Genomic DNA, 27,433 nt, shown 5'->3' with positions numbered 1-27,433 from the left:
ATTTTTACCAAAACAAACTTATAATACCCTTTCCACATTGTGGTGTAGGGTATAAATAGTAAAAATTAGTAGATTATTGCAGTACTGGAACATACCAAAACATTAGAAATTCACTTCCCTAAATAAGATCGTTTCAAGAACCTATTGTTATTACATTTTGTCTCAAATCTGATATATTTTTGCGCACTTTCTCAATGTTTTATATTTTTCCTAAAAATGAATGATCAAGCCTATTATTCAACATTTCTTTATCTAAGTCCCAATTTACATTAGGCGAGTTTACTTGCGGCAATTGTCAGTTTGTAGGTGAGAGAGGGTGCTGAGAGGCAAAGGGTTACCATATGCCTCACCTCTCTCTCCTACAAAATGACAATTGCCGCAAGTAAACTCGCCCAATGTAAATTGGGACTAAAGGCCAACGTACATAAGCTGCTTTGCCTGATTGCCTTGCTTTGCTGCTTCAATAAAAAATAAAAGAACAAAGAAGGCCGACCCAATTTCCAACTGATGGCAACCCAGTTCGAAATTTTGTCTTTATTCTATTATTTTTATTACGTCAGAAATGAAGCAGGTAAGCAAGGCAATCAGGCAAAGCTGCTTATGTACGCAGGCCTTAAACAACAATTACTTTGTTCCAGAACCTGTGAGTATCTACAGTATTTTTTGCTTACCTGCACAATCAAAAATTGCACGACTACTTGTGCAGCAATCCCCAAAATGCAGGAAGCTTAAATTCGCTTACCTGCCCAACAAGGCCGATATCTTCAATATTACTTACGTGAATATGATGTGCAGCTATAAGCAATGTTGAAATAATAAAATGAGAGGCATTTCAAGTTCGGGAGAGAAAAACGTTACAATTCTTTACATGTCATTATTTTTTCTTGTGTTGTCTTTGTTTTGCACACTTCTTATTTATACAAAATCAGAGCATGGTATAAGTAAGTCGATGGTCAGACTAGCACGATTTCAACATGGCGACGTCAAGTTTATAGGCGAGGGGTATGAAGTAGTGAAACCCATGTACATGGTTTTCTGTGTTTGTTATGTTGCCTCTTCTTGTTTTTCGTTGCAAGATTATTTCTTCCATTTTCTTTCATTTTTATTTTCTCAAGCAAACGTTAACAACAAAACAAACATAAAAAGATTTAATAAAAACATTTAATTAATGAAATAGTGAAAATTTAACTATTAATATTAATTTAATTATTAATGTTAATTATTTTATGTCGTTTTTTGGTTTATTTATGTCTTTTTTTGTTTTTATTGGTATGAGAAACACAACAAACGCGAATGGTAAAATAAAGAGGACATGCAAAAATCTTAAATTTCACGTTAACGTGTGTGGACACTAACGAAACTTGAAAAGAAACTTTACCGAAATTGGTTTCAAGAAACCTTGCTAGTCTGACCATCGACTAAAGAGGTAGATTTAAATGAAAAAAATCTATAGAACCCTTGTTTTCCTGAATTCATAAAACTTCAAAATTAGTAAACAAAAAGGCAACAAGTGGGTTTGTTTACAAAATACCAATTTTGAGCATTTTATAAAAAACGCGAAAATGAATGAAGGGCCACGGTTTCTCCACATAATCGAGTTGTGGATATGATAAAATGTTTGTTTCAATAATAAGCTGAAGGATTTCTTCCATACAAGTGTTCTAACCCCCCGTTTACACATGCAAGTGACAGTTCGAAAAACACCAATACACTCACACATATTCACTGCCACACCAACTAACAACCTCACTGCCGACAAAATTTCCTTGTCAGTAATCAATGTAAGTGCTTTGAAAGTAACATCAAATTTTTTCCGAACGTTTACACATGCAAGTCTCAGTTCCAAAAAATTGAAGTTTCGACTATAATATGTATACACAACTGCCTGTAAGTTACTTGCATGTGTAATCATTGGGTAAAACCAATTTTGAAAATCATTGAATTCGATTGTTTTTAAAATTGTTGGCATAATATTCAAACATCACACACACATACAAAGATTGTGTATATTGTTTTGACGTTTTAGGAACAGTCGAAAGAAAAAAATTTAAATTGACAGGAAGCTTTAGCTAACCTTTATTATTAAACCATGAATCAGAGTGTTTGAATTTTATCCATTTTTTGAGTTCGCAAAAAATTTAAAATTTTTTTAAAATTGAAGTAAAATCGCCAACATTTTGGTGCAACTATGTCGAAAATGGGTGCCACCGTGGTGCAATGGTATGCACACCCGCCTTGCACGTTGAAGGTCGTGGGTTCGATTCCCCGGCCAAGCAACATCAAACAATTTTCAACGGTGGCAAAATACCCCTCAGTAATGTTGGCGACATTTCCTGAGTATTTCAGCTGTGTAAAACTTCTCTATAAGTGGTGTCTTAAGACACGCCGTTCGGACTCGGCGATAAACTGTAGGTCCCATATCATTGAGCTAATATGAATCGGGTTGCACTCATTGATATGAGAGAAGTCTCCCTTGTCCCATCTGGGATGTTTGTGGAACAAGTATAAGTATGCCGAAAATGCAGCTATTGAATGTGCACTAAACCATAATATCTTGGACGGAATCTAGAGAATAGTTGCCTATAAACATATTTTTTTGTCAGGTAACGCCAAAATGCAGCTATGAATGATGCAGGTAACCAGAAATTACTGTACTATTTTTGCCGACAATTTTTGATCGAAAATCAAATCGTCAATGAAATTTGGACAATCGTCAACATGTTCCATGGTCAGGTTTGGTTACCGTTCAGTTACATATGTATATCAATGAGACTGACAACATAATTAACAATACCTACTTTTCTACGAGTATCAACAGAACATCATCAGTGGGTAAAATTGACAGTTTTGAATGACAGCTTAGTCCTGGGCCATACTAAGAGTAATTTCACTGAAATTTTAACATTAAAGTAAAAGAAAATGTAAAATAAAACTGTCTGTTTGTTTCATACGAATATTGCAACAAAGCAAAATTGCAGAACACATGAAACCGTGTACACTAGTTTCTTGAAATGATGTGTTTTTTCCAAAAAATTAAAGTTTCATGTCAAAATTTCATTGAAATTTCTCTAGTGTGGCCCGGGACTTAGGGGTCGATTATGGACAGCTACCCAAGTACAGTTGCGTCGCCAACAGCTAAATTCATAACAGAAACTTCCATTTCTACATTGAAATTCATACATTATAATTAAATTAATAGCTGAAGTTTCAAAACACTGATGTTGAATGCATTTCGTAAACATTTCTGTCGTTTCACTCATTTTAATTGTAGAATTTTCTCATCTGGCAACGCAACTACAGTTGAGTTGCAATCCACAATCGACCCCTTAGTTCAAATATCGCCTGCTTGATAGTGTGACCGTCCATGTTTGGCGAAACAAGTACATTTTGGTTGTTGAACATTCGAAATCGATCTAAACTGTCATTCAAAACTGGCTGCCTGCTTAAAGAGGGCATTCACAAACAGATATTTTATCACGAAAACTTTTCAAGGAAGATTTTCATATAATTGAGTTTGCTGCATTGTTTTCTTTAAATTCTTTCGTAAAATTTTGGTCAGAATATATGGTATGTTCCATAAATTGTAAAAATTAGTAGATTCTTGCAGTTCTGGAACATACCATATGTGTTTTATTTCATGCCATTTCGGATAACTTGAAAAAATCGTCATTTCGGACAATAAAATCGTAATTTTTCAATTTTAGTACATAGTTCTATTTAATATCCCCAATAAATAAAATTAATACAACAAAAACCTATTCCATAATATAAATAACGGTATGTTCTATAAAAATTGAAACAATTTAGGAAAAAAAGTGTACATACACCCCAAGGAAATATGGATAATACCGTACAATTTATGGAAAAAGCAATAAGAGTTTTACATTTTATTGTTTTAGCGGATATCACTGGTTGTCTATGATATCCTTTAGGTAAAGCAAAAAAATATATTTAATTGCCTTTATTTAGGGTCACAATTCGCTGATAGCTCGTTAAGGCTGGCCCTTGCAGATTTTTTTGAGTTTTTCAGTCTAGTACGTTATCCCCAAAAATACAAGGGACTGAATACATTGCGATCCTAGAGCGCAATAAAGTTGTCCTAGCACAAGTTGTGCTAGCATGGCATAGCAACAGCATACTTTTTGGTGTTTTCAGTGCTGTGCTGGTAGCAAATCCAAACACTGGTTTGAAATATACTAAAAAAAGTGTAAAAATCTGGGTGTATTTCAGGATTTCGTGAAATCGAGTGGATTTTGTAGCGTGAGTGTAAACTTGCCCCGTTTAACAGCCATAATTCAAATTCATTCTAGGATCGAGTCAGGATCTGCTTGTTTTTGTGACTGTCACTGTATGTAGCCGCTTTAAATAACTAGAATATTTGAGAATTCATTTTTTATTTACTTAATATTTCTATGTATGTATATTTAACATAAACAACTTAAAGTCTAAATGAAACAAAATGGTATAATATATATTTAATCCGAATAAACCGATTATCTTTCTTACATACATACATGTCGGTCATTAACTTAAGAAGAGTCATCATAAGATAAAAATCAATGGCAGTGCTAAATGTCAATGCAGGATAAGACATTGTTTGAAGTTTCTTAGTGGTTCGTAAACTAAAACTTATCGGTTAAAATTTGCCAGAATAGAAAATATAAATTGTTAACTCGAATGATGCATTTTTGAGTTACGACCCTCTTTGAGTAAATGAGCGATATGTATCCATTTATGTATATGATGTCTGTACGTGAGTATATTACCAGATTAACAATGAATTGATATGATTAAGTTAAAATCATATATGAATGACGTATGGCTACAAAAGTCTTATATGGTTTCCAGTACCTTACTAGTACTCAGTCAATATTCTCAAGTTTAATGGCTTCTTGATTGAATATTGGAAAAGCAGTAACATCTAACTTTACCAAACAAAAATGAAATGGAAAATATTTACATAACAACGAAGTTTCGTGGCATTTCCTACACTACAAACATTCTTCGGTTTCTTCTAATGCTATGGCCACAGATGGCGGCAGCTCAACATCTAACAACTTAGCAAACGTTTCGGCATCCTCCTCGTCTAGATTGTCCTTGCCACAGCTGCGTTCTTGCATTTCAATGTCCAACGTGCCATGTTGTCTTTGAAACGAAATTAGGAATATAGTCACGGAAATGATGATGAATATAAATGCTGTTCCCGAGCTAAGAATGATTATAGTTGTAGATCTGTTGGAACCGTCATTGACCGAAACTGGCAATGCTTTGCCGATACCCACCGCTGACTCATCGGCCAAATTGCCGTTGAATGTTTGGCCTGCATCTTGAGGAGGATACGTCTCAAACATTGTGGCCGCCACATCATCGTCAATTAGTGCTGTGTTAACAGAGCGAGAACCTTTCATTGGTTGGACATAATTGACACCATCCACGGGGATTTCATCGGCGGCAAGAAAACCGCCTTCAGTTGTACTCGTACTATTGAAAAAATCCAATGATGCTGTCTCTGCTTGGATGTTAGTGGTTGCAAAATTGAATTCTGTTGAAGTAAATGTATTTTCCGATACCACTTCATCACCTTCCTCATTGACATGTTGTAGAACTTGGCTTTTCTCTAGGTCCACACCGTTCTGGTAATTGTCGGAAATACCTGATTCCACATAAACCTCATGTTTATTAGTCATTATGATTGCGGTTTCAGGATGGTCCATCTCATTAGTTTCCTTATACTTTTGCGTAGATGATACTTGTTCATTCTGCACTGGCTCTTGAATTTCGGCATCACCTTCCTCCTTGACATGTTGTAGAACTTGGCTTTTCTGTAGGTCTACACCGTCCTGGTGATTTTCGGAAATATCAGTTTTTACATAAACCTCCTTTTCACTAGTCATTATGATTGCGGCTTCAGTATGATCCATCTCATTAGTTTCCTTATACTTTTGCGTAGACGATACTTGTTCATTCTGCTCTGGTTCTTGAATTTCGGCAATATTAATATTGTTTATGTTATCAGTTTCTACCTCTACCAAATCATCTTGTAGATTTTTAGTCGTAACTGTTTCCACCTCATCGTACTCATCGTTCGTAATTAAAAGTGAGGTTTCAGGGTTCTCTTTTGTTTGATCGTGCTTTTGCGTAGATGTTTCCATGTCATTTTCTGTTGGCTTTACATCTTGAGTCGTGGCGCTATTTGTGTAGGTCATATCTTTTGATATTACGTGAGTACCGTCATTATCAGTATCCTCTTGTGTAACAGGCAATTCCTCAACAATAATAGTAGGATGAGGTACTTCAATTAAAACTTTTGGTAAAAAGTCTGGTTGAACTGTAGTTTCGGCCTCATCCACAAATATATCGTTCTCGTGCAATACTTTTTTAATCACCACATGCTCTGTTTCATCAGGCATTGCAGTAGTTTCCTCTTCGGCTATTATATCCAATGATGTCTTTTGAGCAGTTTCTTCTGCTTCCTTTAGAGTTTCATCTTCATTACTGGGAACAGTGGAAGAAAGAGATTCATCCAGAACTACTGATAAAGCTTCATCATTTCCATCTGTCCCCTTAATGAGACCTTCATCTTCTAAATCGATGATGTCGGCAGTAGATATTGTTGTAAATTCCTGAATGTCTTCAATTGATTTAATCCTATTCACTGCTGCTCTGTAATGGGTCTCGAGTATGTCGCTCTTGGTTTTTTTATCTTGGTTTTCCTGAGTATTTTCTTCAGAATATTCTTCGACTTTTTCACCTTTATCTTCTAATTGATTATTTTTTCCATCGACATTTTTTGAAAGGAAAGGATTGTCTTCCTTCATTTGAATACCAGTTTGGACTTCAACTTTGCTTGTCTCATCTGATTGTGCTAGATGCTGGTTTTTTGATTCGTATGAGTTAGCTGATGAATTTGATTCAGACGATGGTGAGGACAATGAATCTTCATCGTTTTCGTTCACTTCCTGATCTTCTAAATTACGAGCTTCTTGTACGTTGTCTCTGAGCATTGCGTGGGAAGGTATTTCGGGTTTTCGATCTAAAATAAATATTTTTAATATGAACACGCTCAAAATTTGGTATGTACGTAAATGTATAATGTGTTTTTACCTTCTATATCGCTGAACTTATTATAACTGTGATTTTGAGTTGCGTAATCATGATTTAGAATCAATTCCGGCTCATATAGATCTTGGCTAAGAGTCTCACTGATTTCGGCTTCTCCGTTATCCTTTAATATTTCTAAATCTGGAGACAGTTCCAAACCCTGTTCCTTTTCAAGTTCATTTTTGACAGAATTCCTTATAATTTGTTCCAAATCCGTAGAATCTACAGTCGTTGATTCAACCTTATCATCGTTACCTGAGAATATGTCGTTATCCACATCAGTGTTATTGGAACTAACAGAATCAATTGTTTGGCTATCTAAAAGTATAAACAAATTAAAACAACATTCGTACAAATACATAATTCACTATGCAAAAGATGGAAATTAAGTTTAATAGAAATAAAAATAGTGATAGTAGCGTTTATTGAGATTAAGATTTGATTTTGAAATACATACATACATATGTATTTACAAATCCATAACCAAACTTTAATTCTCTAACACCGAGAAAATGAGAACTTACCTTCTGGGGTCAAATTTTGGGAAACACCTAAGTGTTGTTTATCATCATAATTACTGTCCTCTTTATGTTGGAGTGAAGAATTGCCATCGATGATGGTTGACGGTGATATGTCCATATAACTCGATGATGCCATGGTTGTTTGGAAGTCCTCTGTAAAAAGAAATGATGGCACCAGTATTAGATAAGAAATTAAAATAATAAATATACATATCGTCATCACAAATGCCAAAAGTCGTAAGTAATAATTTCATATGTTTACAGGAGAAGCAAATGGATTTATAAAATGAAAAACGAGGGACACTAGAAAAGTTTGCGGCCTAGGCAACACGTAGTGGTAGCCTAGGCGTACTCAGGACAGTTTAACATACGACCATTTGTTGGGGTTGTTTACAGTGGCTTGATTGAAACACCTCCAAAACATAGTTTTACACAAATCGTTGACCACGCCTTTTTTCTTGATGTGCTGAAATCAAATGAAGTCATTGGATCCCCAGTCAGGGCTGTACGGCGCAGGACCCATCAACTCCAAGTTTTGTTCGGTCAAACAGGCGTTGGTTTGAATCGATGTGTGAGAGCCCATATTGTCATGATGCAGAACGATTCGTCCTCTCTTGGTCGTTTTTCGAATTTCTCAGGAGACTTCAGGCAAACAAATTGTAGTGTAACACTCAGAATATACCTCTCTTGTTTTTCTTTTATATTCCCTCATACTTCTCCTATACCCCCCCCGACCCGTCTCTTCCTCTCCTACCTCCTCCTCCCCCATCCAGCAACAACAAACTGGTATCCAGTCTAACACACAACCACACGCCATCACATCACAACAATCAACTCCATAGATGCAATATCCATCATCACCACACTTACACAACCACCATCACATATACACCAGCAAAAATCAACACACATCATCATATCACCACACATTAACAGTCATCATCACACACAGAACCACATGCATAACCACCAAACAACAGACAATATCAACAACAATATCCGATCTCAACAAAACAGGATGATCACAATGGACCACAAGGTCTCCGAGTGGAGTGGCTGCCTTTTACAGCAGCTGCGCATCCTATAACCTAACCTAACACTCAGAATTAACGGTCCTACATTTCTCAAGCCGTATAGTCGTCACATGGTCAGTTTTGCGGAAGAAACAGGCGACCTTTTGCTTTTTTTGGGGCTCCTAAGCATAGATCCTATATCTTATGAACGTCGTTTGAAGCACCACGATCGATTTTATGCACAATTTCTTTGAACTAATCCACAAAAGCCTTTTTTTGAGCGATTGTCCAATTTTGCTGGATCTAACGAGAAAAATCCATATTTGAGGCCAGGTGCTTATGCAATATCAAATGTTAGTTGGTGGAAGAAATGCCCAAGGATGCCTTATCCCACCCGCCGCGATTGAATCCATTAAACCAGTTTTTCATAGAGCTATAGGATGGTCCTTTATCGACATATAAAGATTTAATTTGATCGATGCACTCTTGCCGTGATAATCCACGTCGAAAGTTGTGAAAAATTATAGGACGAAAATGTGCACAAATAAATTCAATTTTTTGCAAAGTGATATTTTTTCAAGTAACTGTAAACAACCCAACACATGGTCGTATGTCAAACTGTCCTGAGTAAGCTTAGGCTAAAAACAGCCAAGCTTCTAAAAAAATGTCAAATGACGCCTGGTGACGCTGTGTGTTGCTTAGATCGCAAACTTTTCTAGTGTCCCTCGTATATGGGATATTATCAATCACATACGAATGTGAGTAAGTAATGAAACCAAAACCAAACTTTAACTCAAAGGGAAAACTCGATGTTGGATTTTTTAGGCGGCAGTCCCCTAAAGTGCTTGGTTTTGTTGGATTTTAAGATTGCCAAAGTTTGATCACAACTAGACACGCTGGGGTCTCGAAGTAGTAATTTCAATGGGTCCAATAGCGAAATTTCACGAAATCGCTTTACAGACCAAATACACTCCGGTTCATCTGAATAGAACCATCAATATTTGCCTACAAATACCGTTATATCAGACGATAGAAATGGAATTGTAAATTATATTTTTGTGGACATGTTGAGTAGAGAAAATGTTGTATACAGAATCAAACTTGATGGATATATGTTCATCGGTTGCCTGGCAGAAGCGGGGTTTAAAGAAATAGTTTGTATGGGTGCAAGGACACAAGAACAATATCATATACTCATATTGTCACGAGATTACAGATCCTAGTGAACTGAAATGGGACTTATATCAAAGGGGGATCTGATATTTGGGCAGGGATATGAAGGCTTCGCCCATGTTTATCAATAAAATATTGCTTTATTTTACTCTCATGCATCAAGGATCACTCATTGTAGTCTCTAGACCTCAAATCCATTCAGTACTTACCGAAAAAATTCGAAAGAAAGTTAAATAATGCCCTAAGTGCCTAAATAGCCGAAAGCTATACTACGGGTCCAATGGGGGGATTATCACCGGATTTCACCAAAATACAGGTGGATTTATTATTTAGACACTCGAATAGGATCAAAATAAGTTAAAAAGCCAAAATAAAGGCATAGCAAGCAAAAGAATTAAAGAAATGTACTACTTTTGGCAAGAGTGTAGACATTCTATTGACTATTAATATTTTGGGTTATTTTATCAATCTTTTAATTCACCACTAAACACTTAACAAAATTGTATTTTTATTTATTATTGTCTTTTTAGGACGAATGCCATTATTTATGAAAGTTTTTAATTAATTAATTGGATTAATCGAGCTAACAATAACATTACGCTACGATCGTTTCGCCTGGTGGTTTAAAGGCCGCGGCACATACGGTCCGTTGAGCGTCGCGTTACAACAAACACATGAAAAATTCAAGAGCAAACTTGGCATCACTGACACTTTTTTCATGTGGACCGTATGTGCCGGGGCCATAAGCCTGGCTCATTAGGCGTATTTGAATGCTAATGGCTAGAAGACAAAGGCTGATTTTGATAACTTCTATTTATACAAACATTTTTACAAATTTGTAATTATGAAGTATTTATTGAAGTATTTTTCTTTATCAAGTCACCCTAGTTTCTTGTCTAGGAATCATTTTCTCAATACATACACATATACAATCGAAGGGGGGTTTCCTTCATAAATTGTAAAGCTTTCAGTTTTTGAAATTTTGGATATCATGTCGACTAGTTTGTTGATATGATACATTGGCAGTGGCTTAGAACGCTGAGATCTCGACAACATTGTCTGTTTGTTGGAGAGGACCCAGGTTCAAACCTCAGCCGGGGCAGCCGGGCTCTGCTGTGGGTTTTTTATTTATTATTGTCTTTTTAGAACGAAGGCCATGATTTATGAAAGTTTCTTAATTAATTAATTGGATTAATCGAGCTAACATGGCCCAAGGAAACGATCGTAGCGTAATGGTTGAGTGTGTGGTATTTCGCTAGAATTCATTTTTCAATACAAAACTCCTTAGGCCATGTTAGCTCGATTAATCCAATTAATTAATTAAAATTGTATTTGTGTTTTATATTTATTATATCTTTATACCGGTGTAATTATGCTATTAAAAACTTTTTCTGAGGTGTAAACTTTCTTTTGACTCTGACTGTATGAAAGGTCAAGTTCACTTTATGTTTATCCTGTCTGGAAATGTTTTTAGAGTCCACTGCATAGCAATAGCAAATATATAAAAAGCTACTGTAACTAACAGTAAAACGTGCTTGGTGTTGAAAATCCGCAGTTTGAAAATAAAACGCAAAAAAATATTGTTTTATATTAATTTTATTAATATTATTTTTAATTTTTTTTATTGATTTGTTAATGCCCTATGTTCTTCGTGAACGTTTTATTTATGTATATAATACTTGTAATAACTTGCTATAAATATATAACAACTATTTTACATTTGTAGCTATTTTTTTCAGTAATTAGGAGCTCAAATCTATCACCTACATTGTTTTCGTCAAAAAAAAAAAATCTTGAAAAGAAGTGTTAAATGTAAACAAAAAATAAATGACTGTCACTTTAATCATCCTAATGAATTGTCTAAATCAGCCATTAATCCCGTATGTACAAAATATTGTTTTATTGTGGGGGGTTTCAGACATAAACCACTATAACTTAGCCATTTGTGAACCGATTATAAAAATAATAACTTGTTTGAAAGATATTATTCACCCCTTTAAAAGGAAGAAGGATCAATAGAAATCCGTTGTGAAAAAAGATATGCCCGTTTAAATTTGAAAATGTAAGAAACCCAGACTTTCACTACTTTTACCGTTATAAAAAAATAAAACGAAGTGACCCAAACGAACTAAAGGCATTTTCGTTGTCCATGGATCCCAACACTATAGAATTTTGCATCAGAACGCTTGAATATTTTTCTGGTCAACTTTTGTAGCACAGTGCCATTTATCGAAATTTTTCGGAAAGTTTGCACCATCTCAAGACCAAAACTGCCTGTAGGAGTGTTCCAATAATTTTGCGATGTATTAGAGAGTTCTTAATCACTGTCTTGGCTACAATTGTTGTCTTTGTATTGGATCGAAAATCTCAATCTTTTGGCCGTTATATGCTACAATGTCCAAAAAACGTGGATAAAAAAACTTAAAGTAAAAATCGGGAGGCTCGATTTTCGCGGTAGACCTATAGTCTAGTGGACTTCTTTGCTCAGTTCAATCCCAGGAATCAGAAACGCGAAGGGCTCATTAAGGTTTTCAAATCGCCCCGGCCTAATATACATATGTACATATTTGATTTATATTTTTGAGATGCATATAAGAGTGAATTGGCTTGTATGCCGACAATATTCTGCAGGAACAAATTAATTGAAAAGTACAGAAATGTGAATAATTTTATGGGCCGTGATTATTTTTTTTTGTTTCCGGATATGCTCTGCCGAAGTCATCTTCCAATACCTTCTTTAACAATTTTTTTATATCCAACCTGCAAAGTACCGCTATAATTTAGAGAGACCAAAGAAACAATCTCATTGAGAAGTTTCTTCTGCACCCCCACATAACCCGAACAACCACTGTAACAAAAATTTTTGACGAACAGAACATTTTTTCCAAATTCGGTCAGAATCTCTGCACAAGTTGCCGTTTCTGATGCCGAATTCTTTTCGAATTCGGTACAAAGTTGGATGAACATGTCCACTTTAGATCTTTTGAAGAAAATCGGTCCGAATTCGGAAAGAAACTCTTGAAAAATTCTAAGAAAAGTTTAAATTTTCTTAAAAAAATCGGAAAAAATTCATTTGCGCTGACGCCTTTTATGTTGACACAACACAGAACAATCCCCACTCAGAGACATTTTTTTAATGCGCTATTTATGGATGATTCTAATTACAAACGTTCTAATGATTTTCCCTGTTGTTATCATTTTGTGATTAGTAGTAGAAGAATGTGCACGAGTATGTTGAAGCTATCAACACTAGCTTGAATTATTAAATATGTTGCATTTATATAAAAAACAATTCAAAAATTGTATATACGAATTTTATAATCACTTTGTTTTTCGACAACAATCAAATAAAAAAAATTCCTTAGAAAATCGAATAGAGGTCGGAACGAAGATTTTAAGGTTCTTCAGAAAATGTGCAGAGATTCTTAAAAAAAAAACTTTTAGAAACCTATGTCCACAATTTTTTATTGAGAAATGTCTTAATCACTTGGATTGTAAATGCCAACTTATAGCTACTTCGGTCAGAAAATGTACCGAAAAAACGTAAAAACCCGGAAATCGGACGGTATTGTTATATAGATGTTATACCAACACGTAGGCCGATATAGCCCATCATCGAACTTGACCTTCCAGCAAACAAAGGTGGCATCTGTGCAAAATTTTTGTGTCCTATCTCAATTTATCTGGATGCTAAAATTATTAGCACAGACGGACGAGCGGATATACATAGATTGACTCAGAATTTCACCCTTATACCTATACTTTATAAGGTCGTTACAAACGAAAAAAGCCCAACTTAACATAGTATAAAAAGCTAAATGCAGTAGTACTTTTAATAAAATTGAAGAATTTTCGGTTTGGCGATTTTTGATACTCGATTTGGCGATTTGGGTCAAAAAAATCCAAAACATGTTAAATTTTTTCCTTAAAATATAAATTTTTACTTTTTACTCGATAGTGCCATTGATTTTTATCGATAGTGCCATATGTTTATGTTATATCATTAAGAACCTAATAATCTTGTACTTAAGGAAAACGGGATTAAAAAATCAATTTAAAAAATGTGAACTGTAAAAGTCAAATGTTCAATTTTAACTAAAGAAATTGATACTTTTTTCGCCTTTTTATATGTAAAATAATCCCATAAAAACATATGAAGATCGGATCATCGGTTTTCGAGCTACAGTGGGCACCGCATTCAAAACTGCCATTACGAGAAACCCTCAATTTTTGCAGTATATTCTACCTGTACTTTGAAATGAGCCAATAAACAAATTTTGTAAAATTTGTAAGCGGCCATAACCCCTTAATAAATTATTACAGGTATCGAAAGTAGGGCACAATTTAATACTGCATACATCAGTATACGTACATAAGTACATGTTTATGTATGTATCTATTACACGTCTTCTTTGTACCTATCCAGTCCTCTTTTGTGACATTCATAGTGACTGAGGCAAATGGTTATTGATTTGAATTCAAAAAGAAGAAGAAAATTCAAATAACATACCACATATTTTAAGAATAGCATTAGTGCACAGTAAACAACAACAATAGCAAATACGACATCTCGACGTGGAACGAATGCCTTAAAAATAATCTTTAGAATTTCAATTTTGTATTGTTGTCAATCGGTCAATGGGGAATACATACACAACAACATACGGGCGAAAATAAGGCCTACGTTTAGTTTCACCATTCTTTCCTTCGTTTTTTCATTAGGCTGTAGGGTGTTTTGTTTAATTCCTAAAAGGGCGAGAAATGCAGGCAGCAGATATCACATTAAATCCAATATTGTTGTATTTGTGTGCTATTCACAAACACAATGAAAGAGAAGCGGAATAGATGGAACAACTGGCGTTGAATTGAAAACATTGTAGGTACCTATTGAGTGTATGTTTCAAGGCATTTTTACAGCGTAAGTCGTTTCAGATATGCCTCCTGTAGATGTAGGTAAAACATGTAAATTATTGAATAGAACTACATATACAGTATGCACAAATCATATTCAAACACATATAAGTTTTTTTTATTACGTATAAGTTTTTTACATATAAGTTGTCACTTTTCCTATACAAAATGTATATGCAAAGTGACAACTCATACGTAAAAAACATATCGTGTAAAGTACCCATTATCGAGCTAACATGACCTAACTTTATTTGCATTGAAAATGTGAATTCGAACGAAGTCAATAAAAACTACTTAGGTCATGTTAGCTCGATTAATTCAATTAATTAAAAACTTTTATAAATAAATGTCTTCGTCCTATTAAGACAATGATAAATAAAAATCTATTTTGAATAGTTCCATCATTTAAGTATAGATGTCGTTAAGAGTCGAGGCAAAACTCATATTTGAACATCTCCAGGCACTAAATTTTTGCTCTTTTTGAAGGAGTTTATTAGGTAAAGTATGACTTTTGAATATCCTTGCGGAGGCCTCTGCTGTGATGTTAACGTTAGAAATGTTGTAAAAATTTAATTGATTAAAATTTATAGTGAATTTTCTACAAAACTACGAAATATTTTTCGAAAAAATAAACAATAATGGGATATTGCTAAAAATAGTGAATCTTAGTTGTCCTTCGACAAAATTCGTGGTCTTTAGTAAAAGCAACATCAACCACCTCATGAAAATTAAAGCCTGTCTAAGCATATGGTAGGACATTTCACATTTCTACGACCAAAAATTAACAGATATTCTTCAATAAGTGGACAAAATTACGTCACGTCACTGCAATAATTATGGAAAACCACTAGGCAATTCCTGGATTAACCCCCTGTTTTTGTAATAGTTTTTATTCTTCTCACACGAACTGTCAAATTTTGTAGATCGATTTACTCGCCTCAGCGCTAATGTAGACCTCTGATTTTTAAAAGAGGATTTCTTAAGGGTTGTTTACACCATCTATCAATGTCGTATGAGATGTCAAATTTTCTACCTGCGAATGTTGTACACATAGTGTGACCACTATGAAAATTTTCATTTATCAAAATGATTTGGCAACTCATATGTAAATTTTTCATTTAGGGAGCGCTCTATTTGATACTGCATTCTCGTATGTAAACATCAATTTATCAGCTGTTTTCTGGCATTCTCAAAAAAAAAAATTGAAAAACAAAATCTTTTAAAAAAGAAAATGGAAAGTTATGTATATTTAAGTATTTAGAAAAGTAAATAAAGGGTGTTTATACTGTTATTTTCAGATCGATTGGTCGAAAGGAGCAGTGTTGGAAATTATTGCTTTGTGGCAAAACATGAATGCCTCTATTCTACCACAACAAACATGCTAGATATTCATTTTCCTGCAACCAAAATTAAAAATTTGCGCAAATTTGTAACTCAACAATAAATGTAAACAATGACAAAAACAGCTGTTTTTATATTTATAGGTTATGTCATACGAAAATATCACTTGTAGGTATGAACGCACAAATTGAAAGTTGTATGGATGACGTCTATTTTGACAAACATAGAGAATGTCGAATGGGTGAAAGAAATGACAGCTCATATGACATTGATAGATGGTGTAAACAGCCCTTTAACTATATATGGAACGTATCTATGAAAAATTAGGCCCGTATGTCATCTGGGGGCTGAGCTATGGATGCCTAAATTATTACGAATATAGAGGAACGAACAAAAAATAGTTACAAAAACAGGGGATAAATGTCCAAATTCAATCGAAACAACGAAACAATATTTTCCTCCAAACATACACGCAGAAAAACCTACACCAAGACCTTGATACGTTCCAAAAAAACACTTAAAGTGTAATTCGGCTAGAAAATGTAGCTGAAACAGTCAAAATACCTGAAATCGGGCGGTACGGTTATATGAGAGCTATATTAAAAAGTGGACCGATGTAGCCCATCTTCCAACTTGGTATAAATTCAGACCAAATACACATGTTTAAAATATTTCAGCACTCTATCTTAATTTATTCGGAAGCTAGCGTGATTGCAATAAACGTACGTACGGGCGGACATGGCTAAATCAACTTAGAATTTTACACTGATCAAGAATATATTCATTATTATTTCAATGCGTTTCAAACGGAAAAACAAACATAATATACCCTCCATACTATAGCGGAATTTTAGAACTAGACACTCACACTTAAAACAACGCAACATCGAAAATCGAACGACGCATATTGAAAATTGGTACCAACTAAACAACGACGCAATTTCAAAAACAAAGCAAAGTGAGGTCTTGGTGTATGTTAGAAATAGGTTTGGATCGAAACAAATATAGGTTTGGGACGGGTTGCAAGCAAATATATGTTTGGATTCAAACATATTATGTTTGGGTCCAAACAAATACATGTTTGCAACATTTTGTAACACATCTAAATTTTATTTGTTTGGGTACCAACATATTATTTATGTTAGAGCATATTTTTTATAGGTGGAGAGAGAATTTTTATCAAAGAGCGAAACAACTGGGCTCTCGCATAATAAAGAGCTGTGGTTATGGTGCAATAAAAGACATAGAAGCGACGGCAGGAGGGTGAAAAAGTTTGTGCTTGCCTTGGTGGTGTGCATGCGAAATGCGGCCAAACACGTGTCCAGGGCTGCCAGATTATTTTTATGGAAAATCGTCAAAATGACGATTTTTAAAATTAAAATCGTCAAATCTATTTTACAAAATCGTCAAAAATTAAAATGGTAATATTTAGTTATATTTTTAATTAAAATAAACATTAAATGGGTATTCGAGTTAGAGAACACTTTTTACTTCAAATCAGTCTTAAATTAAATGATTAATTAAACGATTTTGTAAATAAATATTTGAGTTAACATTCTTAACAAGTCGTGCTTCAGCAATGTGTCAGACAATTTATTTTGTTAAGCTTACTTTACATTGAATCCTTATCAAAATAATTTCGATACATATTTCTTTCTGTGAAGATTTACTTGGCTGAAAACACGTTTAATATTTGTTGGCGAATGTGGTAATACCTATCATTATTTTCTTTAAATATTTTGTTATTATATTAAAAATATATGAACCATCAACACGTTTCAAATCATATATTAAAATGCGAAATAAATCCGTTTCATTATTTTCAAACTTTTCCTTAAAATCCAAAAGCTTTAGTTCACGAAATTCTGAATGCAATTGTTGTTTTTCCTTCTTGTTGACAAAATGTGAAAATTCGTTGTCGAAAAATCAATAAAACTATTTTCAAAATCAAATCTATTAAACTTTTAAAATTTCTGCACAAAGCTCAATATAAGGCAGTTATTTGCCCAGAACAGAATCTACTATGGTTGAAATTTTGACTTTTTGTTCCTTTATAAATTTACCAAAAAATAGGAGATTGTTGCAGGTTCTGGAGCAGTGCAATTATATATTTTGCTTATTTCCATTGAATTCAGTTTGGTTCTAGATAAAAATTCCTTTGCATATGCACCCAAACATATTGTCACCATTGAAGAAATCTGATACATAAAGCTAAAATACATGTTCTGACAAAATTTCAAGCTTCTACGTTCAAGAATAACGATTATTGTGATTATTGTTTAACAATTAATTTTTAAAATCAACTAAGTTTTTACAAATTCATATTTTACAACATTTCTTATGACTGCATTATGAAAATATCCAAAAATCGTCATTTTTTGGGTAAAAATCGTCAAATCGTCATTTATCATTTTTGGACCAAAAAATCGTCAAAATGACGATAAATCGTCAAATCTGGCAGCCGTGCACGTGTCTTCGGTTCTTTGTTGTTTTATTCATCCACAAGCAATTTTTTCTGTAATAGCAAGCAAAAAGGAAAATAAAAAATGGTATGAATTATGTAAGTTCTTCCTACGAGAAAGACAGACGGCATTTTTTCTTCAGTTTCCCCAAGGCAGTCGTTGACATGATGATTATAAGGTGGCGTAAAACGACCAGCAGATTGGTTTCAATCTGTCAATTTGTATGTTATGATGAATCATTTGTATGAAAACGTAAACAAACATTTTGACATACTGAAGAATTTTCGGTCAAAAAAAATTTGTTGTTGTGCTATTTACGTGACGTGATAAATAGATCTTGGTCGTTGAGTAAAGACGCTAAAGTGAGTGAATAAATCAGTGTTTGTGTTTGCTTAAAGAAATGTGAATACCAATACCATTTATAAATGTGTGTATGTTTTTGTGGATTTTGGGTTTGTATTTATATCGCATCTAAACAAATATTTTGTTGCACCCAAACATATATTTGCTTGCACTCAAACAAATATTTGTTGCAAACATATATATGTTTGCTGCAAAATATGTTTGGGGCATATGTTAGAGAGACATTATTTTTCCTCCGTGTAGATGTTTAGATAAAAAGATAGCTTCGCTCCAGTACTTGTAAATGACAAAATTGTCCATAGAGCAAACTTTCGAAAATGTGTCCAACATACACATTTTTTCAAAATGTAGGGGAGCAGAAAAATTACAGAAACGTCAAAAAATCTGGAACAAATTTCAAAGTCGTCGTGTCAGCAATCAGAAAGAAGCCAACAAACCGTTGCACATTTTTGCTGTCTCAAATTTGATGTGTAAAAGTTTCTAAAGCAGCATTCCGCAGCTCTTTACTCGCGAGCAAGCAAAGAGAGCTTCTCTCTCCACTCACTGATTGAAAAACCATGCACTGACAACAGTGTTTGCTCAAATTGTTGTTGTTGTGGTCTGATTGCTTTTCTAAAGAGAAAGCTAACCACTGCCATTTTTGTTCAAAATGAAGTGAACATTTTGCAACTTTTTTGGTGTACGGGAACGCATTTTGGGGGAAAATGTGCAAATGAGTAAAAACTTTTTAGTTCTGGAAAGAAGCTGTTGTTCCACAGTTGTTCATGGTAGTGCTATTATTGTTTTCGCAACTACATATACATATATATGCAATTTTTTTCAAGTATCTTTATATATTTAATAAAAATTAAGCAAAGTGTAATTATTGATAGAAATTATAATAATATCCCAGCTAACATTTTTTTCCGAATTCTTTGCGAATTCGGTCAGAATCTCTGCACAAGTTGCCGATTCTGATGCCGAATTCTTTCCGAATTCGGTACAAAAGTTGTATGGACGTGTCCACCGAAATCGGAAAGAATTTTCTAAGAAAATTCTAACAAAATATTAGAGTTTCGCAACGAATTCGGTTCGAATTCGGAAAAAAATTCTGGAAAATTCGGTGGAAAATTTAGATTTTTTGAAGAAAATCGGTCCGAATTCGGAAAGAAATTCTGGATAAATTCGAAGAAAAGATTAGATTTTCTGGAAAAAATCTGATGAAATTCTTGGCCGCTGATGCCTTTGATATTGACACACAACACAGAGAACAAATCCCCAACTCAGGAACAATTCTCTTTTAATGCGCTACTTATGAATGATTCTAATTTCAAACGTCCTTATAATTTTCCCTGTTGTTGTCATTTTGTGATTAATAGTAGAAGAATGTGCACGAGTATGTTAAAGCTATCAACACTAGCTTGAATTGTTATATGTTGCATTTATATTAAAACAATTTAAAAACTGTATATGCGAATTTTATAAAAAATCACTTTGTTTTTCGACAACAATCGAACAAAAAGATCCCTTAGAAAATCGATTAGAAATCGGAACGAATTCGGAACGAGATTCTTAAGGTTCTTCAGAAAATGTGCAGAGATTCTTAAAAAAAAAGTTTTAGAAAATCGGTACAATTTCTAGAAAAATATTAGAGAAATCGACAAATATCTAAAAAATATTCAGAAAATTTCGGAAAAAAATCGGAAATCAGAGCCCTCGGAAAAAATTGTTAGCTGGGATGTTGACACTTCATATATTCTGTTTACATATGCCGGTGACACTACTCTGTAGTACATTTATGGCCTGTTTCAATAAGGCGATTCGAATAAAAATTCGTTCGAACTACAACCAAATTTCTGTTCTTTGAAAAATATTTGAATTGATTTTATTTTGAACAAGTAAAAAAGTTTCAGTCAGCTTTGCTGACAGAGATATACCCTCAGCCTTTGTATATTGAAACAATGTTTTCACAAAAAAACGTATGTATTTAGGGGGTTTTAAAAATGTTGGCCTTTGAACAAAAATTTTGATTAGGATTAAAGATCAAAAGCTTTGAGGAGGAGATACTTAAAGGAATGGATCGACATTGACCATTATGGAAGTGGATCTCCAGCCACTACATATGGTGCCATAGGGGGTTTTTACACACTTAGGGATGTTTGCTCAAGAAGTATGGACTTGCCCCTTGAAAAAATTTTACCATCGTAATTGGGGCAGCGAATGCAAGTTGCTTCAACAAAATCAATGTGATTCGAATGCAGGTCTTAAAGTGAACTTATCCGAAATTTTATGTGGGAGGTACCGGATGGAGTGGACAAATATAGTCCATATTTGAACCTGATCTATATCTGGTAGATATATTAGGATGTGTAAAGTATTATGGTCCAATTAATCCACTCCCTTCAAGAGTTACCGAACGAACAATTTTTCCGACCATTTTTGAACTTTTGTGAGGGAAGTACCTGAAGGAGTGGACCGATATGGCTTATCTTCGAACTTAAACTATGTTTGAACAAAATATTACTAAGGCCAAATTTTGGATCCAATCGGCAGATCCATTCGAGAGTTATCTTGCCCTCCAACCCCCTCACACGGTGTCATAGGGTTTTTTGCAACTTTGGGGCTATTTTGTCAGGAAGTGTGGACTTGCCCCTGATAAAACTTGGTCCGTCGTATGGGAGGCAGTGAATACAAGTTGCTAAAACAAAAATCAAAGCGATTCGAGACCAGGTCCTAAACTGAACTTATCCCAAATTTTTTGTGGGAGGTACCCGAAGGAATGGACCGATTGAGTTCATATTGGAAACTCATCTAAGTCTAGTAGACATTTCACGATGTTCAAAGTATGGTCCAAATCGGTTACTCCCTTCAAGAGTTATCGTACGTACAAATTTTTCGAACATTTTCGAACTTTTGTGGGGGAGGTACCGGAAGGAGTGGACCGATATGACCCATCTTCGAACTTGAACTATGTTTGGACAAAATATTACGAAAGCAAAATTTTGGACCGAATCGGCAGATCCATTCGAGAGTTATCTTGCCCTCCAACCCCCTCACACGGTGTCATAGGGTTTTTTTGCAACTTTGGGGCTATTTTGTCAGGAAGTGTGGACTTGCCCCTAATGAAACTTACAGCGTCGTATAGAGGACAGCGAATACAACTTGCGTAGACAAAAATCAAAGCGATTCGAGACCAGGTCCTAAACTGAACTTTTCCGAAATTTTGTGTGGGAGGTACCCGAAGGAGTGGACCGATTGAGTCCATATTGGAACCTCATCTATGTTTGGTAGAAATTACACGATGTGCAAAGTATGGACCAAATCGGTTATTCCCTACAAGAGTTATCGTGCGCACAAGTTTTGCGATAATTTTTGAACATTTGTGGGGGAGGTACCTGAAGGAGTGGACCTATATGGCCCATCTTCGAACTTAAATCGAATCTGGACAAAATATTTCGATACCCAAAATTTGAACCGAATCGATTGATCCGTTCGAGAGTTATCGTGCGCACCAGCCAGCCAGACAGACAGACAGACGGACAGACAGACGGACGGACATTGCTAGATCTACTCAAAATTGTCTGAAACGGATATCGTACAAACATACTTGGGGTCTAAAACCATTATTTCGATGAGGCACATTTTTGGTCGTATCAAAGTGTAAATACCCTCTTTAGCCTAAAGGCTGAGGGTATAATCAAATAAAAATTTCCCACAACAACATGAGTTTGGTAGTAATTCGAACGAATTTGAATTCGAATCGTCTTAGAGAAACAGGACATTAGATTTACCCAATCCACTCGATTTCAAATAGAATACACTGAACTTATGACGTTCACGTACCGTACTAACCCTTTACAAACAAAAACTAATTTATATGTGGTTGTTGTTGTCGCTTATAGCGTCGGTCAAGGGACCGACCAAAATCGGACGCTATAAGCGATAGTCGTTATAAACGATATTTATAAAATATGTGAAATTATATTATGTATAGTGACGTTTGGGTATAGATACGTTGTTTTATTAAGTAAATATAAAATTCAATTCAAATGTCTTAAAAACAAAATAATAAAAATAACCATATTAAATTAATTCTGCAGCAGATATTTTACGTTAATATAGGATATTGTTCTATATAAAATGGTCTGTTATTTTAGTTTGGGCTTTTCAATTACAACATAAGTTTTAAATTTAACACAGATCTGAGTTTTGAAAGTGTTTCCAAAACACATTCTTTGCTTGTAACATCTTCTTATTAAATACATTTTTGAAGAGTTTCTAAAGCTAAACACGCCTCTGGCACTAACGGTTTCCGGCAATGCGATGTTAATGATTTTATTACACCTTGGTCCATTGGGTGGCAAAAATTCAAGCTTAATTGACTTGAGACCGCCTACATGTGAGTCGTAATTCAGCTGTCCAATCCCACCTTCGAACATATTGTCCATATGTTTAGTATTTTCATGTTGTATGAGTTTGAAAATAAAACATACAACAAAATATTTAGAGAATTTTTTTTCTTTGTGTGGTTCGACTTTATAGCCAATAGCAAAATTCGAATATTTTACAAAAAACCGATGTTATAACCGATATGACGTTATAAGCGATATTTATATTTGTGTGGAATATCGGGACTTTCGGATTTCGTCGTTATAAGTGATATGACGTTATAAACGACGACGTTATAAGCGTTTTCGACTGTAAAAGGTTTACCTATAGTAATTATACCATGCCCCATACATAATCCATAAATTTACATATTTTTCGTTGAAGCTTTTGATCAGCAGCAACAACAAAATGTTTTCATATGCAATAACTTCATTGTTTCTTTAAGCAATTGGAAAATTTCCAATGGAAATCTTCTGAACGGTGTCCGGAATCTACACAAGTCCAAGGCTCGACAACACGTTGTGGTGTTTTTTTCGTATGTTGCCACTGAGAACGAGCCAGTGTCAGTGGCAACAACCAGTTGCTCAATTACTGGTTTTTGTAATTCATAAACATGCTTTCGTGTGACATAGATGAAACCGAATATATTACAACAACATAAATAATACTGTGTTTTTCCCCAGAACATAACATAGATCCAAATATTTGTATTATATTATTCCAACCAATATTTTTTTTAATTTAACATTATATTATTTATTTTTAAAATATATACACATAGCCCAGTTTGTATTTATGATCTTTTATGGGCGGTATTTATGATCTTTATTGGTAATATAATACCAATAATATAATACCAATGGAGTTAAATGTTATGTTCTGGAGAAAAACAAGACTATATATAATATATATATTTTAACAAGGCAAATGTACGTAAATGTTTTTCCTCACTATATAAAGGCTATGTAATGATTGTGAGTAAACATTAATTTCAACATTACGCCTGTTCCTTTACATCAGTGGTGAGCGAAACAGAATTTAAGAAAACACTATGCAACACTGAAAATGCAAACAACTTCTAGTATGAATTTTTTCAAAGTACATAGGTATTGAGACTACAAAAATCCTAGTTGGGTTTTGTTCTGCCACATCCAGTTCGGATTTTATGGTTTCCTCTAAACCGGGCTAAAACGACAGTTTTTTGCATTTATCGGGCCTTTATCTCAGAAATGATTAGGAATTTGGCCTTGCTGTCTTTAGTAATATTGTAGCCCTAAATTAGTGGAGCTTATCTTTTGACGGACCACATCAGAAAAACTCCATCTAGGGCATCAAAATCGATAAAATATAGATAGGTATTATTTGAACCAAGTAAACTTTTGCAAAAATCTCCCAAATAAAGTTCTCAGCAATTCTTCAGTACATTCTGAAACTCTAAAATGCTCTAACATCTATTTTGCATCATATATTTTAAAGCGCGTATTTCAAACACATTTCACATCAAGAGTTTATTCATATACTGAAAACAACGTTATAGAGGCATTCTACAACAATTGCATGTTCTGAAGAGTTGTGTATTACATTCCAGCAAATATTTTTCCAAAAGAAAACATTAAGAAAAAATTAATGGTATTGGAGATATGGTGCGAAATGTTTACAAATTATGGAAACTTTCGATATTTTATAAAATTTCAGGCAGTAAATGTAGATTTTCGATTTCATTATTTCTACAAATATTTTATTCTTGCCCTTATCTACAAATTTGCTTCAGAGGTGAGATGAACAATCACATAGGTTTCAGAGATATAGCCCAGAATTGCTTTAAAAAGTCAATATTTAACCATGTTTAGATGGGGCCATAAAATCCAAGCTGGATCTGACACAACAAAACTCAACTATGGGTTTTTGTCGTTTGGGTCTGTACTTTCCAAAAATCCTCAGTTCAAATTGTTTGCACAAGATTACCTTTAAAATTTTGCACAGTGAAATTTAACATTTGCCGTTTTCAATATTTTTCTAAATGGGGTTTTTAATTGTGTAAATACCAATAATTATAGTCTAATCCCCTGTTTTTGTAAAAATTTTTATTCTTCTCACACGAATTGTCAAATTTTGTAGATCGATTTACTCGCCTTAACGCAAATGGAGAGCGCTAATTTTTAAATGAGGAATTCTTAACTGTATTTGGAACTCATCTACGAAAAATTAAGTCTGTATGCCATCTGTGGGCTGAGCTATGGATGCCTAAATTATTACGAATATAGACGAACGAACAAAAATAAGTTACAAAAACAGGGGGTAAATCGCACTCTAAATTAACTATTAATGAATAATTGCAAAAAATACTTAAATGTCCAAGTGTTGTTGAACTATTTAAATTAAGAGTGCATTACAGCATCCCATCTGCTCAATTTGTATGAGAGCAGTTCACTAGTTGCACTTCTTTTGTTCGTTCGACTTAAGAAACAGAAAGGATCAGGGGTGCCAAGTTGGTGGTTTTCCCGCTACTTGTGGTGATTTTTGACGTACAAAAACCACTGTTTTAGCAGGAATGTCAACTGTTTTAAGGTAAAAATCGCTACAGACCTATGGTGCGTATGTGGCTGTAGCGATTTTTACCTCGGAACAGTTGGCATCCCTGGAAAGGATCGTTCTCGTTATACTCCTTCTATAAATAATCTCATTTACGGTTTCGCTCACCACTTATCTGGGTACACCCTATTATACATATGTACATAAATACTTTATTGAATACTTACGAGATAGTAAAAATACCAGTGCTACAAACACAGCTAAAGAAGATCTCTTGTGAAATGGTTTCATGCGGCTTTTGGTGGTAGCATTTTGTTGCAGCAGATGCTGATGGCGATGACGATGCTGCTGTTGATCTATGTTGTGATTATGACGATGTTGGGGTTTATTGCAGCTGTTCGCCATTTTCAGTGTCAGTTTTTGATAGTGGTCTTTCTACTGTCGATCCGCAGAAGACACAATTGACGGAGGAAGAACTTCTTCGTGTGTATTTGAAATTAGCCGAATGGAAGAACAATTTGGTCAGAGACCCACTAGTAGTCATAGGCAACTGAATCACAGTAAGACAGCTATAATCTACGTTGACTTAGGCACACGATGCGTTTTAACAAGAAGACAGAAATTGAAATCAATCAATTTTTCACTCACTCATGCACACACACGAATTATTTAAGACATCAAAGCACTGACGGTCTACGGCCGTATCGAGTTTCGTTTTTTCTGCGGAAGTTACTTTCGTTGTTGCTTATTTTGTGTTATTTTTGGCTTGGTTGCCATTGCTTAATACTTTGAATTGTATTTAAAATACCGATATTATTGTTTGAATTATATGTTTTATTAGGAAAAAAACTCTGAATTATGTTTGGCCCTTTTCTTGTGTTGTAATACAAAATACATATAAATACTTTCATGAAAATCGTGTTGAAACGCAAGACGTAGAGGAAATATCTGCCCGTGCTGATCATGCGGCTGTAAAGAACTAACTGACTAAATATTTCCCAACTCCAGCCAAGAACGAGTGGCAGCACAAAGGCACAGACACACAAACATAAATACGTTGTTGATATAGGTTACCGATCATTTCTCTCTCTCTCTCTCTCTTTTGTACATGGAGTAGCGTTACCACATTTGATTAATGCATTGTATCATGAGCATTTTAAAGGGTAAAAACGGCAATGGTTGTTGTTGGTTTTGGAGTAAAATTATTCACGAGAAATTATTTCACGAGAACAGAACCTTTAGTGTACGTTTCTATCTGAGAATGTAGCTTCCAGCAAAGACGGGGTAGTCTTTTACCAGAATAAAAAACGTATAAATTTATAGTAACTGGTATTCAAAATGATTTTCATGATTAAAAAACATATAACAGAGCTCCTAGCTGTGCAAGGGTATGCACACCCGCCTTGGACGTTGAAGGTCGTGGGTTCGATTTCCCGACCAGGACACGCCGTTCGGACTCGGCGATAAACACTAGATCCTATATCATTAGGCAATTATGAATCGGGGTACACTCATTAGTATGAGGGAAGTCTCCCTTGTACCTTATGGGATGTTTGTTGAACAATTATTATTATGAAAATAAGTTTTCAATTTTGTTACGACTTATATGGAACATTTTCGCGTTGTAACTTGTAATAATTGTTATAAT

The 27,433-nt window shown here is 34.5% G+C and overlaps 2 protein-coding genes across 2 annotated transcripts in view; one reads left to right on the top strand and one right to left on the bottom strand.

The window, feature by feature from the left end:
* Positions 1-1,555: 1,555 nt before the first annotated feature.
* The window catches only part of LOC141390252 (lipase 3), a 64,232-nt gene continuing 38,354 nt past the window's right edge, over positions 1,556-27,433 (top strand). Inside the window, exon 1 of the mRNA XM_073963086.1 lies at positions 1,556-1,781. Within this exon, the coding sequence (XP_073819187.1) occupies positions 1,680-1,781 (102 nt within the window). The 5' untranslated portion in view covers positions 1,556-1,679. The remainder of the gene's footprint in view (positions 1,782-27,433) is intronic.
* Positions 4,378-26,819, bottom strand: Dtg (Dpp target gene). Its single transcript, XM_073963083.1, has 4 exons — positions 26,013-26,819; positions 7,626-7,775; positions 7,105-7,419; positions 4,378-7,033 (listed from the first exon to the last, which is right to left on the bottom strand). Exons 1-4 carry the CDS (start codon positions 26,188-26,190, stop codon positions 4,992-4,994), a joined length of 2,685 nt encoding a protein of 894 aa, XP_073819184.1. The 5' UTR covers positions 26,191-26,819; the 3' UTR covers positions 4,378-4,991.

This window comes from Musca autumnalis, unplaced genomic scaffold, assembly GCF_047663935.1.
Source record: "Musca autumnalis isolate F117 unplaced genomic scaffold, ASM4766393v1 scaffold_1, whole genome shotgun sequence".
Classification (NCBI taxonomy): domain Eukaryota; kingdom Metazoa; phylum Arthropoda; class Insecta; order Diptera; family Muscidae; genus Musca; species Musca autumnalis.
The sequence above is the reverse complement of the archived record's forward strand: the minus strand, read 5'-3'. Positions and strand labels throughout refer to the sequence as shown.

Excerpts from the sequence above, each read along its gene's own strand:
- Dtg (XM_073963083.1), bottom strand. The coding sequence starts at position 26,190 with ATGGCGAACAGCTGCAATAAACCCCAACATCGTCATAATCACAACATA. Across the intron at positions 7,776-26,012 it reads ACTGGTATTTTTACTATCTC|AGGACTTCCAAACAACCATG; the intron begins GTAAGTATTCAA and ends TTCTTTTTACAG. Across the intron at positions 7,034-7,104 it reads TAAGTTCAGCGATATAGAAG|ATCGAAAACCCGAAATACCT; the intron begins GTAAAAACACAT and ends TATTTATTTTAG.